At 52.1% G+C, this 19,996-nt stretch overlaps 2 protein-coding genes across 2 annotated transcripts; one reads left to right on the top strand and one right to left on the bottom strand.

Annotated features, from left to right (window-relative positions):
* The first annotated feature begins 3,804 nt into the window (after positions 1-3,804).
* On the top strand, positions 3,805-6,088 carry NRTN (neurturin). Its single transcript, XM_010562280.1, has 2 exons — positions 3,805-4,033; positions 5,640-6,088. Exons 1-2 carry the CDS (start codon positions 3,805-3,807, stop codon positions 6,086-6,088), a joined length of 678 nt encoding a protein of 225 aa, XP_010560582.1.
* A 12,426-nt stretch (positions 6,089-18,514) lies between these two features.
* On the bottom strand, positions 18,515-19,603 carry LOC104828543 (alpha-(1,3)-fucosyltransferase 6-like). Its single transcript, XM_010562279.1, has one exon. The coding sequence runs from the start codon at positions 19,601-19,603 to the stop codon at positions 18,515-18,517; it is 1,089 nt and encodes a 362-aa protein (XP_010560581.1).
* Between the last annotated feature and the right edge of the window lie 393 nt (positions 19,604-19,996).

Below are 19,996 nucleotides of genomic sequence, written 5' to 3'. Positions count from 1 at the left end.
TCCCCTATCCAGTTGAGGAGGGGAGTGATAGAGCGGCTGAGTGGTGCTTAGTTGCTGGGGTTAAACCCCGACAGCTGCCCACCTCTACCTTGCAGCCAAACCCCGTCCCTACCCAACTGCCCCATCCCCACCCATGCAATACACTTTTTCCAAAATTGCTTTGAGCAAGAGGGATGAGCCACCAGTGTGGATTTAATGGGCAATTTTCCAGGTCTGGGTGCCGGCTGGGGTACCCTGAGTGGCAGGGCTGCCTCCTGGCCCTGGGAACATGGGATATCCATCCTGCCATGGAGCTGATGACACAGGGAGATGGCTGCACCTTTGCGTTGTGGAGTAGCTGCAATGAGACCAGAGCAACAAGCAGCAGCAGCAAGACTCAGCAGCAGCCGTGCCCAGCACTGCACGGTCCAGGCTGGGAAGAGCCTGGTGCTTCCTTGATGGAGCCTTGCTGTGCCAGCGGGAGCAAGACTTGGACTCATCAACACTCACACTAGATATGAGGAAGAAATGTTTTACGATGAGGGTGGAGAAACACTGCCACAGGTTGCCCAGAGAGGTTGTGGATGCCCCATCCCTGGAAATATTCAAGGTCAGATTGAATATGACTCTGAGCAAGCTGCTCTAGTTGAAGGTGTCCCTGCTCATGGCAGGGGGGTTGGACTAGGTGACCTTGAAAGGTCCCTTCCCACCCAAACCATTCTGTGAGTCTATGATTCTATGAACACTTGCCCCACCAGATGCCGAGCAATAGCCATAGGCAACTTTTTCACAGCAGCCTGGCATTGCCAGCAAACACTCGAGATGTGAAAGTTTGGCCCCAGATCCTCTTCCCCATGGGAGCCCGGCATCGCTCAGCATGGCCAGAGCTGTCGCTGAGTCTCGCTGGCTGCCGGCTTCACCCATTTCAGCTCCTTGCAAATGTTTTGCACGCTCGTGTGCAAACCACCGTCTCCGGGCAGCTCAGGGTGCATGGCGCATCCCAGGGCACGGGCACCTTTGCGTACAGGTCTGCACCTGGGGAGGTTTTGGGGATGAGGGATGCAGGATGGGGCTGAGCCAGTGGGGCTGTACCCAATGTGTCCTGAGTGGCAGGAGAGCCCCGCAGCGATGCCTGCAGCGATGGGTCCGAGGGAGCACGTCAAACCCCTTGTGATTATTTATTGTTGCTCAGAGTGGGTTTAAAATACGTAGAAACCAGAAATATGGGAGGGTGCAGCTCGAACATCGTCCTGGGTGAGTCACGGCTGTGATTCCTGTGTGCGTGTGTGTGTGTGTTTTTCCTTTTCCCTCAGCCTGAACTTCAGCTTTCCCCACAGGTTGGCACATGTGGTCTGTGGCTTTTTAGAGCAAGAGAAACTGAAGGCAAAGCCCAGAATTTTTTTTTTTTTATTGTTTTGCACATTGGAACTACAGTTTTAGTCTTTTGAAAGGTCACCGGCGAGCGGGTGGGGGCCAAAATTACTGGCTGCCGAAATAGGAGGCTTTTTTACGGGACGTGCAGCGAGGCTGAAACCGCTCTCCTAAAATTTTATGGGCTTGCAGTAAGCCAGAGGCCCTTCCTCAGGTGGACGGATCAAGTGTTGCAGCCTTGCTCCGTCGCAGCCCTTTCCTCCCTGGCGCAGGGCGAAGGGGGCTGAGCCCCCCGGGAACAGCTCTGGAGGTGACGATGAAGGTTGAGCTCTAGGTCGTGTGTGATCCCATTGCTGGTCGTCCACCATGGAGTTCACCTCCCAAAATGCCCGAACATCAGCTGCCGAAAGCTGCTTGTCCTCCCGGACAACCAACTGCTGCCGTCCAACACATCACTGCAAGCGGGGTCCCTTCCCCAACTCCAAAACCTGGGCCCTCTGCTTCACCTGAAGCTGCTATTTCTTCATGAGTCCATCATTCCCTAAATTTTGCAAGCTGTCTGAGAACAAACTCGGTCCTTCACCACTTAGCACCTATCCCCATTGCCTTGCCGGGAACTGTTTGATGCCAATGAGCATTTTCGGTGGCTGTTCCCTGCTCCTGCTTTTATCTTAGAGGAGAAATCTGAATTTAAGGCACCTAATTATGATGATGAAAGTAGATGCAAACACACCCAGCGGCCTCCATCACCCTCCCCGTGCCTGCAGGACGAGGAGACCAGCTCGACCTTGGATCCGCAGGAGGAGAAGTGGCAGCAGATGGGGACGGCACCGTCCCCCTCCCAGTGCTCCCAGCGCTCCCCACCAGCCGGCTGCAAACTCTCGACCCGACGCACGTTTTGCTGCCGGTGCTTATCGGCGCGGTGTCTCAGCCAGCTCCGCCGCTTTGTACCCCGGCGGGATTTCATGATCTTACCTCCTTATATGGCAAAACTATTCTTTTTCTAGCTTGGCATTGTTTATAGCCCAGTTGAAAATATTTAGACTCTGGCTGGTTTCTACAATTATCTTGTAACCTACAGGGCATATAATTACTGTTAGTTAATGTGCAATTATCTGCATCCCGTAAAATAAAGGGTTGCTGGCGATGAGGCAGCGTTCACAGCCCTTCTTGTTGTTTTCTACAATAACAGTAAAAGCAAACCTGTCAAATTCCATTTTAAAATAAACATTTTTTCCCCTGGTAAATTCTATTTGGCAAATATTGCTAAACTGGGGTTATGGTTTTTTTTTTCCTTCTCTCTTTTTTTTCCCCGGTGGAAAATTTATTTAAAAAGGAGAAATGTTTGGAGTTTGCAAGGAGCTGAAATAAAAAAAGGGGCCAGGAGGCAGCTGCAAGTCCGTGCCGCTTTCCAGAGCCTGTCTTTGATGGGGATTTAATGGCTGCCAGCCCATTGACAGGAGCACAGACCCGATTCCCTGCTGCCCTGCCCGGCTGCAGGGTCAGTTGTAAAATCCCACCAGATCCAGTCTGCTTTGGATGGAGAAAATTGAATGGCGTAAGGTAAGGGCCTGGCTCACCTGTGAGGGAAATGCCAGCGGGGGGGTTTACGCTTTGAAGAAGTGCTGGGCTGCAACCCCGGGTGATCCGCGTGGCCGAGGTGCCCCATCCCACCGCAAGCCTTCCAGCTGCGCCAGGACAGTCCAGCCGCCCTGTTCATTTTTCCTGAGGTTTTCATGATTTTGGCTGGGTTTGATGGAGCTGCCGTGTCGGTGCGCCGGAGGGGAAGGATTTGGGCTCCAGTCGAGCATCTGGGTGAGACGATGGCAGGAGCGGACTCGTGGCGCTCCACGCACCTCGCCGAAGGACGGGGACATCAAACCACGCCGGGGCTCGGGGAGGGAGCGGGGAGGACGATGGAGACAGGAGCTCATTCCACTGCTTGCCACATCCCAAAGGGGACGTGCCGGGCAAAGAGGTGTCACAGGCCGGCATGGCATGAGTTTGCCCATCCCTTACTCACAGCTGCCCACTGTGATATCGGCCCCCGGTGCAAGGAAACCTGGCCAGGGCGAGGGGAGGTGGATATCCACCTGCCCAGCCAGGCTGAATGTTGTCGGGGATGGATGGGGCGAGGACACCGACTTGTCCCCATTGCCACCACCAGCCCCGAGCCGCCCTCACCCGCCGTGGCCGATTCCCCTTTGCAGCGCAGCCCTGGGCTGCACCATATCTCTGTGCCTCAGTTTCCCTATTGCAACACTGGACCAGTCTCGGGAGGGTGGAGGGGACGAGATGGAGCCAAGGGGATGCTGGTGGTCCCACGGGAGATGGTCCACCAGCCCGAGCCATGGGGATGGGGGGAGGGAAGAGGGGGCCACGGGTGAAGGCCGCGTAATAAGGATATTTGTTTTGCCTGTTTTGCAGAGTTTCAATGTTCTGACTTGCTCTAAGATGAAGGTATGGAAGTTTGCAGCCATTGCATCGATGCTCCTCAGTTCCATGTTATCCATTTTAGTTTGTAGAGACATGTTCAACGGAAGCCGGAAATACAGCCCCTTGCCTTCCTCGCCATCTTCCTCACGGGCATCCTCCTCCTCCTCCTCCTCCTCCTCCTCGCTGCCAGCTGCTCCGCGGAGATCCCCACGGGCCCTGCAACGCCACAGCTCGCTGCTCACCCAGTGTAAGCTGCTGCACTTCTGCCCCAGGGCCACCATCGCTCCTGTGCCTGCAGGATCCAGCCCCAAAACCCCAGCGGGGCACGCTTTCACCTCGCAAGCAAAGCCCGGCGGGTTTATTCCCTGTTTGCTTTTCTCCGCCGCCATCTCTCGCTTCTGTGCATCCCCTTTATGAGTGGTCAAAGAGGAGCTTGGGGTGCAGCGGGGAGGGCTCGGGGCAGCGAGTGAGGGATCCTACAAAATCACAGCCGCTGGGCACCAAACCTTGGTGCAAGCACATCAGCTCTCCACCTAGGGAAACTGAATGCAAACAGCTCGTCTTAATGCAAAGAAGCTGCTTTTTTAGCTCCAAATATGCTTTTTTAATTTTTTTTTTTTTTTATTTCTGCACTATTTTTACAAACGCAAAATGTCAAACAGGAGCTGAAAACGAGGGGGAACGGCTCCGCTCCGCGGGGAGGCAGCGGCTTCCCCGCAGCACTGCTCGCCCCTTCACGCTGGCAGCATGCTGAAAATCTCCAGCATGTTTGTTTTGATTCCAAACCAGAAGAACTTCTTTTTGGGTTGAAATTTTGAAATCGATGACAAGTTGTCAAATTACACTTTTCTCCGCTTTTCCTGTGCCTCCCCCAGCAGTGAGCTGGACTAATGCTGGCTTTAGGATTAGGACAAAGTTGCCAGTGGTGGTTGGGGACAGTTTGCATGTTGGCTGCTGACCTAGAGGTCTTGGGGTGCAGCCCTTCCACCCAGGCCATAGGGAAACAGTGCAAATATTAAATTTTTTGGTGTTTCTCCTCAATCCCATCACGTCTTTTCTGCAGCATCATCTCTTGGTTGGGATCAGATGGGTTTTCTTCTTTTTTTTTTTTTTTTTTTTTTGCACATTGGGGTGATGCCACCAAGGAGCAGCACTGGCATCTTTAATTCCTGCCGGGATGCTCTTTGCAGGCGCTTCGTCCTTTCGATATTCCCAACCGTGGTGCCAAGCATCCGGCCATGCCGGAGAAGCATGGCTGCCCCATTCCCCGGCCACAGCACCTGGAACCCATGAGCTTGGCAGGAGTTAACTGTGGGTTGGGTTTTTTTCTCCCCTAAATAGTTGACTTTTAAGCATGCACTTGATGTTGTGCAGTGGAAGGGGCTGTTTGGGACAGCTCCAGGCAGGGGAGAGAGCTGGTAGGGAGAAAAAAAGAAAATAGGGCAGAAGAGGGAAAGGGCAAGGAGGGGTTTGGGGGTTTTTTTGCCCTGCCGCCTTTCTGCCCTCACGGGCTGGGGGTGGCTTGGCTGTGCCCACCCTGGGGCTCCCAAGGCCACGGGGATCTCTGGCCTTGGGTTTTAAAGCCTTTGGGCACCTCACGCACATCTCAAAGGCAGCTTCTGGGAGACGCTGCGGTTCGGCCACGCGTTGTCGGGCTGCAGGGATGAATTTTGCAATTGGCGCCGGGCACAGAGGGAGACGAGGGGACAGCCACCCGCCCCGGGGGACCTCCATCCTGGAGGACATCCACCTTCCCCAGGGGATTTCCATCCTGGGGGACAGCCACCCGCCCCCCCCGGGGAACATCCACCACCCCTGGGGACAGCCGCTAACGTCCTCCCCTTCTCTTGCAGACAGCAGCTTGCTGGAGAGCTACACGGAGGGGGAGATCCGGCAGCTGATTTCGGCGCTGGTGGAGCGTTACAGCCAGGCCATGAACTCGGGGGGCCACGAGCTACCGCTCTTCCCCCGGACGGGCAGCCGGAGGAAGCGCGCCCGCGCTCGCCACAAACCCTGCGCCCTGAAGGAGCTGGAGGTGAGCGTCAGCGAGCTGGGCCTGGGCTACGAGTCGGATGAGACGGTGCTTTTCCGCTACTGCAGCGGCACCTGCGAGGCGGCCGTCCGGAGCTACGACCTCTCGCTGAAAAGCATGAGGAGCAGGAGGAAGATCAAGAAGGAAAAGGTCCGGGCTCGACCCTGCTGCCGGCCGCTGGCCTACGACGACGACGTCTCCTTCCTGGACGCCTACAACCGCTACTACACCGTCAACGAGCTCTCGGCCAAGGAGTGCGGCTGCGTGTGAAGGGCCGGGGCCACCCCCCCGGGAGAGGCGATGCCCCGGCCCCGAAATCCCGCTGGCCGCCAGGCAGAGGGACCGGGGGCTGCGGTGGGGGGAGAGGGACGGGCCCCCAGCCCTCCGGCCGGAGGAGGAGAGACTGAGCTGCCGGCGCGTCCCTCGGCGTTACCGTCCCGCTCGCCGCACAGAACTAGAGACGTGGTTGTCGGGTGCCGGCGGAGGCTGCGGTTGTTGGAGCGGTGACGGCCGCTTGCGGCTGTTGTCCCCGCCGGGGGTTGGCCCAGGGGGTCCCTGTCGGCCCCTCCGGAGGGTGACGGTGGGCGTGCGACATGCACGGGGCACGTTCTACGCTCGGGGTGCGCCGAGGCGCATCCTACGTCACAGGTACAGGTCGCATTATTGCCAGCGGCGAGGGCGCTGCACGCGGCGGAGGTGACGGGCGCGTGTGTTTTCGTGCGCAGAGGGTGTTGTGCGGGTGTTGCTCTATACGGCACGGCGCCGGTGGGTTTGCCAGGGTTTTCGTGACCGTCACGCCGGGGTCCCTGCACCGCCAGGGGCAATTCGGCGCCCCAAATCCCCGTGTTTGGGAGCAGGGAGGCATCAACAGTGGTTTGCGCTCGGGGGAAAAGGCTCTGGCTCCGCTCCCCGCACCCGCTCGTGCCCCCTTTGCCGTCGCCTCGCTCCCTGCAGCCCTGGGCTTTTCTTCTTAAAACTCGCGATAATCTGAAGTAACTGGATTAACCTCCCATCCTCCCCCTGCGGGCAGCCAGGCTGGAGACCTGCCACCGCCAGGGAGGTGACAGAGCCTCACGAGGCCACCAGCGAAGCCACGGCACTCGCAGCCCTCCGCCAGGTTTGCAGAGCGGGTAGGAGCATCCGCGGTTCGGCATCCCCCGAAAGCCGGACCAGCTCTCCCGGCCATAGCATGTGAGTATTGCCCATCGCCTCGGCGGGGCTTGAATCGTGCAGGAGAGGGGACTCAGGCCTGGGGTTTGGCTCCGGTTCGCATTTACAGCAGTGTCACTCTTGTTTACTCTGCGGAGAAATAAATGAGACCGCAGACTTTTGCATTTTCTGGGCAGGCTATATTTGTTGCCTGGGATTGATGGGTTTTCTCCCGTTGGCCCTCTTCCCAGAAAAAGCAAATCATAAACAGAAGGAGAATATTGGTGTCATGTCCTGGGCATTAACCAACGCGAGGGAAAATGCTCCGCTTGCCGCCCCCCAGTCGCAACGGTGTCCCAGCTCCTCGGTCCAGCTAAATAGGGGAAAAAAAATCGCATGCACCTCCATCCCAGCATGGTAGCGGTAAGGAGTGCTTGTATAGGTGACCATCACAGCTGAGGGATGCTGCTGCAGGATTTCGGGGAGCAGGTCGGCATCCCCCGGGCTAGGACAGCTCAGTTTGGGATGGGAGACACCTCTCCCCCTTGCATCTTCCGTGGGCGACCAGCAGCACTCCCGACCTCTGCAAAGGGCCAGGCTGGTGGGGGTTTTTTTTCTTGCTTTTCATCCAAATGCCGCTCTTGGCTGAGTGGAGCCAGGATGTAGTGAAGCAATATAAACACCATCCTTCAGCAGGGCTGGCCGCACACCCAGCGTCCCCAGGAAAGCAGCCTGCACTCTGTAACACAGAGTTTCCCCGTCGCTGTTGGGAAAGGGAGAAGACAGCCGTGGGTGCGGGGTGTGAAACCCGTCCGTGGGGCATTGCACACGCTGGTGAACTGGCAAGGGCTGACGAACCTGCACCCCGGGGGATGCAAAAGCTGCTGAGCCCAAACTCGAGCCACGCTGCAGGTACACGGAGCTCCCAAAACAGCTTTGCAAGGTGCGGCAGCACCACGAGGGAGAGTTTGGACGGAAATTAAAAAGATGGCCCAAAATAAGCAGCTGGGGGATGTGCAGTGGGAGCAGGATGGGGACAGCAGATGGGCAGCCGTCAGCGTGATCCACGCCGTGCTCACGGCAGATAAGCAGCTCACTCTTGACTTTAAAAAAAAAAAAAGCACCCAAATCTAATAATAATAACTGCACTCTCAAGGGCTTGGGTGCTTTCCAGTTCTCACTACGATAAAACTAAAATTAGTTTTGTTGCAGAAGCCTCCAGTAAAAAAAAAAAAAGGAACTAGAGCAATAAAGCAAGGTAAGGTGTTGCAGAAGCAGTGCAGGAGCAGGCACCGGCGGAGGAGGATTTACAGCTGGTTTTCCTGAAGTTGCCTCCACTTGTGTTCCCCTGAACCCAAGGAGGTGGCTGGGAGATGTCAGAGCTGCTGCATTTCCCCAAGGGGCTGTTTGCACCCTGGTTTGGGCATTTTTTTACAATATCTAGGGATTTAGGGTGCTGTGATTTGCAGATACCCAGAAGAGCACGTGAGAGGGCTGATGGCTCTCCCGGCCCAAGGGAACCTCCTCTCACCAGGGTCTTGCTGGGAGCAGTGGGGAGGTGAGGGGGCTCAGGAGCAGGCGGAGGGTGCTCGGGCACCCCAGACCCACTCTCGTACTTTCCAGCTGCAAAACACCCCCAGGTGCACCCACGTACAGCACAAATCCAGCTTGCAACCCCCCAAAACAGGCGCCCTGGGAAAAAAAAAAAAACAACAATGCAATGTGTGTGTTACAAACCAACGTGAATAGCTCCAATTAATCTTTTTTTTGTCTTTTTTTCTTTCACCCTGCTGGCAGCTGAGCACCGGCCTGTGCAGAGGTGCAGGGGAAGTGCCTGACGTCTGCCGCTGCCGGCGTGGCGGCTGAGCACGCTGCGCCCGCTTTTTTTTTTTTTTTTTTTTTTTTGGGGTGCAGCTGGGTTGCAGCTGGGATTTGCAACCACAAAACTCCCTGACCAGGTTTTGGCATCGCAGCCGTGGCCAAAGGATGGCTTTTGCTTGCATGTCTTCTTTCGTGCATCTCACTCGGGCCCGTCTTCTGCATGAAGCTCCTTCAGCTCCGCTGCAGGAACGTTGCTCAAGCCGTGCTGTCCTGCACCGCTTCGCTGCCGCCTGGGCATGGAAATGTGGTTCCAATAGAAAGGCTGATATTTCCCTAATGCTTTCCATTTCTACAGCCCTTTCTGCTGTAATAGGAGCTGGAGCTGTCCGGAAGAATGTCTACAATGCAGAAAGGGCAAAAAAGGATGGAAAATTCCCTACTCAAAGCTACAGCAAAATCTCATCTGGCTCCTTCCTCATCATCCCATGCGTTATTTAATGTTAATAATAATAAACTGTGTGCAACATCTGTCGGGGGGATGTTTTTAGGCTGGGGTTTTTTTGTAGCTTGCCTATCTGTTGCTGCAGCTTTGCTGTTTGCAGCAGCATCACTCCCCAGGAGATGAGGGTGTTTCACAGCGTTTGAAAAATCAGGGGGTTTGGAAACACAAGGAGATGTTTAAAACCGTTCTCGTGGTTGTGACAAGGCAAAATATGAGTGTTATGTTATCCCGGCTCTCCGACAATGAGTTATGGGATGTTTCATTGTGTTTTACTATACACATCTATATACGTACGCGCCTGTGTTTGTGTAACGCTGGCCGGTGCCGGAGGCGGCCGAAGCTCCAGCTCTGGCTGGGATCCACCCGTCACTCGCATCAGTTGGGATCCCATTTGCTGACATGGTCTCACTCCCGATTTGGTATCTGTGAGGGGGAAATGGGTCTAACATCATTGTTTCCACTCGATGAAAGCACTCGCAAAGGGAGAGTTCCTTATTTAAACAGGTCCAGAAACTTGCTGGGAAGAAATCACTTTCCCAATTTATCAAGACAAATTATTTTTCGGTGGTATTCAAAACCTCAGCCTTCTTCCCTTCATAAATAGGGCTACCACATGTTTTTGTTCTTGGTTAAACAAGGCGTAGCTTCAAACTTGAGGCCCAAGAGGAGGGGGAAAAAAGGAAAAAAAAAAAGAAAAAAAGAAAAAAGGCGACTTGTTTCACTGCCGTCGGCAGGAGCAGGGTGGGAGCGCACGGTCCAGCCCACGGCTCTGCTCGGCACCATCCAGATAAATCCATTTCCCGTCCGGTATTGTCGGGTCTGACCGACCATCTGCAGAAGTTGATGCAATGCATCTATATTTTAGATACTCTCTATTTATTCGAAGTAACTTATGTTATTTATTTAGATACCATAGTGTGCCATCTACGTAATGCGTTCTTTCTCTCTCTCTTTTTTTTTTTTAATTTTATTTATTGATCCAAATGGTGCCAAGTGCAGTTTACATTTATTACATTTTTACCATTTATTCTGAACGTTGGGATAAAAAAAGTGCAGTATGATATTATTTTTTTTAAACAAACATAAACTTGGGTGTGATGCTGTTACATACTCACGACAAAGTGAAAATAAAATGAGGATTGTATTGATTTCTCGCTGGTTATCGTCTTTCACTGCTGCCTGTGGGTAAGTGATGGTAGAGTGATGTTATGTCCTCAACATGGGGATGGGGATGGCCAGGGAAATGGGAAATTTGGGTTTTCTTTTGGGAGAGCAAAGAGGGTCCATGTGGCTGGCTGCAGGCTGAAGGATGGCAGGAGTTTGGCTTTATTTTCCAGTTTCCTGCAGAACCCTCCATGCAGACCTGCAAACAGCCCCATTGCTTTCATTTTCATCTCCTGCAAAACTATATTTATGCAAACCAATGATTTGAGACATTATCAAGGCTGGGTCATTGCCTGCAAGGATCTGGGCTGGTTTAGCCACAGAAATAATTCTCTTTGCCGCCTTCTTGTAAAGGCTCTTCCAGTTGGGTTGGCTCAAAGACATGCCAATTCTGGCAAAATCACACTAAAAAAAAAGAAAAGAAAAAGAAAACGCAAGGTTTTGATAAGGTCAGCCAGAAAAAAAGTGTCAGTTGCTCATCTGGAAGCAGTGCTGAGTTTAGAAATTTATTTTATTTTATAGGGAAAACATCTCAAAGTCAGCAGCAGGCATTGGCTGGGGTTTTGTTGCTCTTCTTATTGGGATGATTATGGTAGTTAATATTTCGTTTTGGGTGAAATGTTGCAATTTGAAAGCCCAGCCAAGTTCAGGACACAAAACACTTTTCAAAGCTGTGGAAAATGGAAGCGTTGGCACCAATGCTGCCGCCGCACATGCACCAGTCCCACCCCAGCTCCTTCTCCCTGCTACTGGTTTCCAGTAGCTCCGCAGGGGACAAAAGCCAGAGGCAACCTGCTGTTTAAGCCCCATTTTAGCACACATTAACCCCATTTAACAGACATTGACCCCTTTAAACGTGCATTGCCCCCATTCAACATGTGCTACCCCCCAGTTAGCACACTATCTCCAGTTAACACACATTACCCCCCCATTTAACACCATTAACCCCACTGAAAACACATTACCCCCAATTAACAGATATTACCCGTCTTAAGACACATTACGGCATTTAACGTGCAGAGCATCAGTCCCTGATGCAGGAAAATGCCTGCATCCTTGTCCTTTAAAAGCATTACTCCCCACCCCAGTCTGTCTAGAAAAATATGATTTTTTTTTTTTTTCCACTGAAAAATAAGCTGGAACTATCTAGTGTCCATGGTGAGAGTGGGTACAAGCTCTTGCATTTGTTTGCAAAACATCCCATTTGGAGTGAAGGCAGAGAGCTGTCCCGCTGCTCTGCCGGGCTTGGCACTGGACAGCGGGGAACAACTGGGAAAAAAAAAAAAAAAAAGAAGCTAAAATGCTTTTGAACCACAAAGGTTTATAGTGTTTTTTTGGGAATGGAAAAAAAGGTCTGTTTATATTCCCCCTTCATGCCACCCAGAGGCCTGACAGCCGTGGACGGCTCGTGGCCGAGTCAAACATTCGCGCTCGAAGCTCCACTTTGTAAATATTTTATGAAGCATCTTTTGAGACTCATAAATCTTCGCATGTGCGCACGCATGCGTGCATGTGTGTACGTGTGCACGCGCACTCCAGAAACTAAGAAAAGCTGCGATCCTGCTGCCAGCCTGTCCAAAAAAAAAAAAAAAAAAAAAAAAGAGGACAAACTGAAGTTTTAATGACCAAATTGGAGAGGGCTGCTTGGAAAATCTGACTCCTCCAAGAGCACAAAAAAAAATAGAAAGAAAACAACAGTTGCAGGCAACAGCATGAAGCCAGAACATGCTGCCGGGCTGGGGCCAGGATGATTTTGGGTGCAATTTTTTGGAGATGAGGTGCACATTGCCAACTTTCATAGTGTAAATGGGAGATTTTCACGGGCTGGTGCTTGCTTTAAAGCCTCAGCTTAAAAATCCCAGCTCTCAAATGACGTTCTGTATTCATTTTTTCATTTTTAAATGGAAAAAGTAACAGGCGGGAACTGGGATGCTGAGAGTGCTCAACCCCACCGCTCAGTTTGAGCTTCTCAGAATTACCTCCCCGTAAGAAAAACCATGGGAAAATAAACCCAGCCCGACTTCAAACTGGGAAACACGACATAAAAGTGACGACAAGACTGTGGAGTTTGCAAGTCTTAAAAAACCCCAAAACCCAAACCCATATATATGGTGATTTCTCTCCCAATATCTCTGGTAGTACTACGAAAAATGTGAAGCCCAGGAACAACAATATTCGTTGCTTCAGCTGCTGCTGGGGTTTTGCCACAAGAGAAGGAGGGAGCTCGGTGGTGCTGGACAGCCGTGGAGAACACAGAGGTTTAAGAGTTTCACGTTCCCCCTCCCAGCCTCACTGGACAAAATGAGGAGCAGGTTTCCAAAGCACGGGGGGTATCTGCCTGTAGGCTAAGGAAAGCTGGAAATAATTGAGTTTACAGAGTTGGTTCAGGCACCTTCACATACCCAGAAGGACAAAGTCAGTGATGATGGAACTCTGGAGCTTGTAAGGCTCCAGCTGCTGTTTTCAAGATTTTGGTGTACCTGAGCCTTTTCTCCTCCCTTCCCCAAATGCAAAGCTCTGCTGAGCCGGGCTTGGTGAGGATTTGTGTTTCTCCTCTTGTGCGTCTCATCTCGGCTCCCCTCCGGCCCTGGTGTCTCTGCAGAGCAGAAGTCAGACACTGCTCCAAAAACTCCATTTTAAACATTATTATCTCCCTGGTTTCCCATGGGGAGCAGCCTCTTTCTCACCTCTTGGGGAAATACTCCTGTAAAACTTGCCCCTGCTCTGCTTTTTGGACCATCTCTGCCCAAAAGCATCAGCTGGGAACACTTCAGCCTGCCTCCTACCCCCTTTGGGTAAAAAGACAAGAGTTTTGGGGGCAAATGGGGTGTTTTCACATCTTCTCTGCGAGGGACTGAAGCAGCCCCTTATGCTGGTGTCACCAACTGGGTTTGGAGGGGGAACCCCATTTTGGCAAGGAGGCTGCAAACCCCAGCACCGGTGTTTCAGGAAAAGACGGACTGTGACTTCTGAGTGCAGTCTCCCAGTCCCGGGCCCCCGCGGAGCAGCCATCCAGATGTTTCTCTCGATGAAGTCCTCCCTTACAGAGTTTCCCGAGTGCGGTGTCAGCTTTCCCATCCTCTAACGAAATCAGCCTGTGTGTGGCTCCGTGTCGCCCACAGGCATCCCTTCTCCAGGCCATGGCAGCACTGAGCTGCTGCTTAGAGGAGAGGAAGGAAGGTTTAATGTGATATTTTTGTCCTGCCAAACCCACGTCCCCTCCTCAAGGACCAAGGCTTAAGCCTGGCTGGGTGCAAGCTCCTCACACCCCATGGTCTGCCCAGCCCTGAATGTTTCAGTGGAACTAAAATTCATATTTTAGTCACCCTCTCGAAGGCTGCAGCACAATTTGGGGGATGAAGGTGAGGTCAATTCATAGATATGCCCCCTGCATATTTATTTTGCTTTTGCTCCTGCAGCCTCGAAGGCTGGCCAACCTCGGGGTCAGCTCTCCCCAGGGCTCCCAGGTCCCCAAATAGCCCTTGGACCCAGGAGAGAGATGAGGCTGATGAGCCTGGCTGGCCTTGACCTGCCAAAATAACCCCAGGCTCAAGTGCAAAAGGAGAGAGAGCCAATAACCCTGGTGCTGCCCTTACCCAGTTAAAAGAGTCCAAAAACCTGTAGGACTTGTCTCTTTTTAATAGGTGTTAAATGGCTCCAGGTCTTGGAAGCAAAGGGAATCAGACTTGGGAGGCTGGCAAGAGAAAACTGGGGATTTCTTGCAGCTGTTTCGCTGAGCAGGTGCTCCCAAAATGCTCCCCCACCACAGCTGGAGAGGCTGCAGCAGCAGGCAGCATTAGCAGCGATGGATAAATTATGTTTGCTTTCCCCATAGTTGGAAAAGGGGTTTTCCGCAAGGGTAAATAGCCCAAATTTGGGAGAATTTGCCCTCTCTGCATGCGAGATGTCTACTAAATGGATGTGTCAAGCCCTGTCCCCATGGTCCCCTATGCCAAGGAGCCCAAAGCTCTTTGGGGTGCCCTCCTGCCATTCAATGTCCCACTTCATCCATGTCCCAGCCCCTTGCATCATAGCACACAGCCACTTCAAGGCTAGCCACTGCTCTAAGGTGTGTGTTGCCTGCCATCGGCCATGGAAATTGATCTGCTTTGCAGAAATATTCCTCGTTCTACTTGAGAGAAAACGCTCCCTAGCCTGGGGCTTCACTTCAGCATTTTCATCGGGGAGCTTTTCAAATTTGGAAAGGCATTTCTTTCCACTTAAAAAAATACCCTGAGTTTCAGTCTGGCTCTTCCCACCCCTCAGCATGTGATTTATGTGTTTCAGGTTGACCTCAACTGAAAATTTCCAAATTTAATTTTTTTTGTGCTCCCCTGACAAACCCCTAGCATTTGCTTTGAATTCAGTCTCTTTCCTTCTCCTCTTCCCTGCAGCCGGCTCCCTTCCCAGTCCTACGCCAGAGGGGTTTTCCCCATCCAGCCTCTTCACAGCACAATGGTGCAAAAACATTGGTGTTTCCTTGTTCCCAGAGTGCATCGACACCAAAGTGTGGCGTTCCCAGAAAATGTCACCAGTGCCAGCTCTGATGGGGCCCATCTGCATGGCGAGGCATCTCAGCCTGGGGTGGTTGGGCAGGCTTCAACCGTGCAGCCTGCCTACCTTGTGTAGGCTTTGGGGAGGTTTCTTTTTCCCCCAGTTTTTCTGTAACTTGGGGATGTCCTAGACCAATGGGTGGGGGAATATTTTTCCACTGAAAGGCTCTTAATGAAGTTTTCTTCTGGGAATTTGTCCTGTCACTCTCTGAACTGGTGCAAACCTGTAATTTCAGCTGCTCACGGGGCAGCATTGTCCCTTCACCTGGAGCTCCTCTGCAAACCGACCTGAGTGAGGGTCTAAAGCAACCTGCTTCATACTGCTGGTCTGGATGGGTTTCCCAAACCTCTGCTACTGCCTAACATTTTGTGCTGGATAGAAACATTGATCGCTTGACAGGCTGAGGCAGCTAGAAGGAAGTTTAACCCACAGCCATTCACAGTCTGCGCGGAAGGGAGGGATGGAGAGCAGCAAAGGCTCTGGCTGTGCCCAGCCACATCGCCTTCCTTGCTTGGCTGTGACAGCAGTGTTGCTCCTGGATAAGAAAAGATTCAGTCATTTCTGGAGTCAATTCTCTCTCCCCTTTGGTATCTAATCTAGTGCCTTCCTCAGAAATGAGAGATTTTCTTCTTACCTTTGAAGTTGAAATCAGGTTGAAGGTAAGAGCATGAGGTACACGAATTGCACTATACATGTATACAGATTATACATGCTCTAGTACTCAAAAAGGCATGCAAAAGAGCCAAACTAATGAAACCTTTCTAATGACATTGCTGCATTGTAATTTGCCACTCAATCTGCTTTGATAACACGCTGTTGATAATATTTACTTCCTGGTAGTGTGTTTATTAAGGAGAATTTCAGAGCCCAGGGTGCGTTTCCTTCTGGAGGAGCATGGGCAGTCTTGAGCCCAATCCAAATGACAGGGTCAGGGGCTACACAAAAACAAGTCTTGAGGGGGGTGGACCGAAGCTCCTGTTCACAAGCATTTACTTCCCTGGTGTGAACCTGCAGGTCGCTCAAAGGAGTGAGATCCAAGCTGGAACTGAATTGCGTGTTTATTAAGATGTCTATTTAATGCACTGGGTGATCTCAGTAAACACCAAGTCTCCAACGGGACTGAAACTGGGCTCCCTGCCATTGCACGGCCACTTGCTCTGCACCCGGCAAATGCCACCTTGTATACTTGGAAACCCTGTTGGCCAAGGGAGCTGCATATCTGCAGTCGCCCACTGCTGCAAGAGGCATCTAAACACCCTGGAGACAGTGGCCCTGCCCTGACACATCTTGCATTGCCACCTCCCAGGAACTCCTCTTCCCTGCAGTATGTCCTTTCAAAACAGGCTAAAGAAAAATATTTCAGGTGAACTGAATGTGTTCATGGGGTTTTACACTGTGGTTTCTTCCTGGGAAGACTTTTTATGACATTGGCTAAAGCCAAGAGCAAGCTCCTCTTGGCTGCATTCATGCATGCGGCATGGGTTGTCTCTAGCAGCTCCTAGAAATTTGCTCCATCACTGCTCAGTTTAATCAACCACTCTGTTTGGTAATCGTTTTTGCTGGCAATGCCAGCAAAAGGCAGCTCTGGAGGCCAATGCTCAAAGCTGGTCTTCCCAATGGAAGTCTCAAGGTGGAAGGATTTAGCTCAGGGACAGGCATCATCTTCCAAATCTAGCAGGAGCCATGAAACAAATGACCGTCCATCCCAACTACCCAGTGCCACCCATTGACGGGAAAAGACTGTTCATAGAGCTCACCTGCAGAATATTATTTATTCCTTATCCACATCCACATCAGTTCAATCAGTAGTGTTAAAATCTTAAATTTCTCCAGCTGCTCTGAACTGAACTGGCTCTAAAGATGGGAAGAGCACCAGGGTCAGTTGATGAGATCCCAGGAGCTACACGCTAAAGGAGGAGAGATGTCTACAGGCAGACAAGGCAGAGCCAAAAGCATGGATAATTATTTGGCAATAAATCCCGACGCCTCCCAAATTTATTGCTCTTCTTTGAAGCAGCCAGCAAGCACATGGCTAAGGAAGACGTGGCACCTCTTTCTACCTGAATTTCCAAAGGGGTTCACTAAGGTCCAGCAAGGGCTCTTCAAGAAACTAAGCAGCCTCAGGAAGGTGTCGTCTAGGCAGGTACTGTTAGGAGGACAGGAAAAAGATGGGAGGGATAAAGGTTCAGATTTCAGAGTGAAGGATTTGTTCTTAGGTTTGTGCTGATCAATGTATTCAACCAATCTGCAAAGCAGAAAAAAAACAAGGTGGCAAAGGTTGCTTATGAAAATAAGGGACTCGCAATGCTAAAGACAAGGTCTTGCTGATGGTCCTTCTATAGAATGACTGCAGGAGGAAACGCAGAGGGAATTCTTTGGAAATGTTTGCTAAATGCTGCTGATGGAGAAAACAATTGCATCTCTGTATACATTGCTGGACTCTCAGCTGATTTTCCTCATGGAAACATCCTGAGGTCAGGACAAACCTTTGAGAAGCACAGCTCAGGGATCAGTAGCAGTCAGGAAAACAAACTGAATGTCCAGAGGTATCGGCAAGGAGCCTGGAAGGGCACAGCTGTGTCTGCTGACTCCATGCAATGGGGCTCCCCAACCTGAAAAGGAAACTATTTCTGGTGATACGACCTGAACAGCAACAGGAAGCTCAAGAAAAGCCAATTATTCACTGTTTTTAAACACGTGGCCTAGAGGCATCAGCCAATGCCAAAAGTTGCAATGTTCGAGGCACGGAGGAGGAGGTAGCTCATCACGTGCTGGTCCTGAGCGTCTCCTTGCCACAGGGTGCTGCAGGCACTAAAACTTACAGTTCTTTCAGGGGCATCCTTGGCACCCCACATCTTACCTGCACCAGTCTGCTGCTGTCAGAGCCCTCCTCAAACCCACACTGTCTTGCTAACCTGTCTAAAAAAACAGCCTTGTAAAATAAATTGAGTTGTTTTCTGCCCATTTAGCATCCTGATGCAGCACTCCAAAGGCAGTCAGGGTGAGCCCGAAGCAGAGCAAGGGCAGGACTGGGGCTGCAGGGCTGGGAGAGAGGAGGGCAGCCAGTTCTCCTGCAGCAGCAGGTGCGGCCACCCCTTCAAGCCGCAGCTTTGCAAAGTACAAAGTCCTTGAAACAGGTTTATGCTAGGTATTGCTATTTCACCTTCCCCTCTTGGCCACTTGCTTCGGCTCTCCAACCTGTGGAGCTGATCCAGAATTGTTTGCAGACACTGAAGGTGAAGTTCTCCAAAGACCAAGCTGCAGCCAGCATAACAAGTTGTTCAGGTAATTAACAGATCAAAAAAACCCCCAATGTGCTACTCTATCTGACAGTCTATTCTCCAGTAAGACAAAGACGTACAAACACCTAATTGCTTCTGTGTCCTTGTTCACTTCAAAGCTCCTCTTGTCCCTCCATTTCCATCAATTCAATCATCCCAGGAAATTGCAACTCACCAGCAAGAACAAAAAGATTGCAGCACAGCAGAGAGCTGAGTAAACAGCAGTTACACGAACCACTCAGACAGATCAGGCACAACCTGGTACCTGGCCTCTGTTGCCTGCAAGAAGTGACAAGCTTTGCAGACGTGCAGGCCCCAGCTGTCTCCCACTATGGGTTTCAACCACTTGCGCCATTGGAAGTAGCGCTGGTATCTCTCAGTGTCCCTACTCAGCTCCCAGAGGTACTGCGCCAGGTCCTCAGCGCTGGCAAAGTCATTGACATGGATGAAGGAGTCAGGGGGCAAGAAGCGCTCGTAGTTTTCTCGAGGAGGCCCCAGCACAACAGGGACGGTGCCAGAGGACAAGGCGTTCCTCCAGAGCTTCTCGGTGATGTAGTCTTCATGCTGTGAGTTCTCGAAAGCCAGGTAGAAGTTGTACTGGGACACAGTGGGAAGGAGCTTGTCCCAGGGCAAGGGCAAGTGATGCTGCCCGTAGACATCCACAGCAATGTGTTTCTTCAGCTCCTGGTAGTACTTTACTCGGTGGGAGCCTTCTCTCCAGTTGCTGACTACCCAGGCCACCAGCTTGGTCTTGGGTGGGATGCTGAGGGGCTGAGGCTGGCCAAGGAGCTGCAGCTCCCCATAAGGGGTGAAGATGTCCGAGTCCCTCCGGTAAGACATGGTGAGGTTGAAGAGGTTGCCCATAGCACCTAAGTTTGGAGAGTGACTTGGGGACTCCAAGTTGAACCAGATCCAGCGCTGGGATGGGAGTCTGGGGATCTGGGCCAGCCCCTCCGTGTCCCCGCACACATCCCTGTGATGCATAATCACAGCATCAGCCTTTTGGGACCAGCTGCGGTTGACAGTGAAATGGCAGTCCGGGATGCTGTAGAGCTCTGAGCAGTTTATGAAGTTAAAGTGTTGCCCAAAGGGCCACTTCCACAGCAGGATGGTCAGCCTGTGTTCACCCTTTGGTGGGGTGCTGGTATTTCCAGCACGGGCTCTTTGTGCAGAGGGATTGGAATTGTAATGCTCTGGCTTGGGAGTCCTGAACTGGTGAAGAGAAAGAAAGAGACAGGAGCTGAAGATGAAGCTGCAGAGCAGGAAGATGAGGAGTTTCTTGCAGGAGATCTTCCTCCCTTCCATGAGCTCCATGAATGGATCTGCAAACACCACAGACGGGACAACAAGTGACGGGTGCCCAGTGACCCCAGCAGGGAGGTGGCTCTGGGTACCCAGTTTGGCAGGGAGGTACGCACAGGGGCTCAGGGGACAGCGTGAAGACTTGCAGTACATTTACCTCCAGCCACCTCTTCACAGAAAGAAAGGTCGCCTGCAGCGCGCCATGCACAAGGCGCTCACACACACGCTGGCCCACGGGCCGCGGCCACCTCTCCACAGACCCCTCCATCACCACCCACTCCCTTGCTCCATCATCCCCTTCTTCCCTCCCTTCGTTTCCCCGAAGCGCCGCGAGCTGCCCATGGCAGGTTCCTCAGGACACGCGGTGGCCTGCTGCATCATGGGGAGGCGTCACCTCAGGGACCC

This window comes from Haliaeetus leucocephalus, unplaced genomic scaffold (genome assembly GCF_000737465.1).
Source record: "Haliaeetus leucocephalus isolate CR32 unplaced genomic scaffold, Haliaeetus_leucocephalus-4.0 Scaffold157, whole genome shotgun sequence".
In the NCBI taxonomy this organism is placed as follows: domain Eukaryota; kingdom Metazoa; phylum Chordata; class Aves; order Accipitriformes; family Accipitridae; genus Haliaeetus; species Haliaeetus leucocephalus.
The sequence above is the reverse complement of the archived record's forward strand: the minus strand, read 5'-3'. Positions and strand labels throughout refer to the sequence as shown.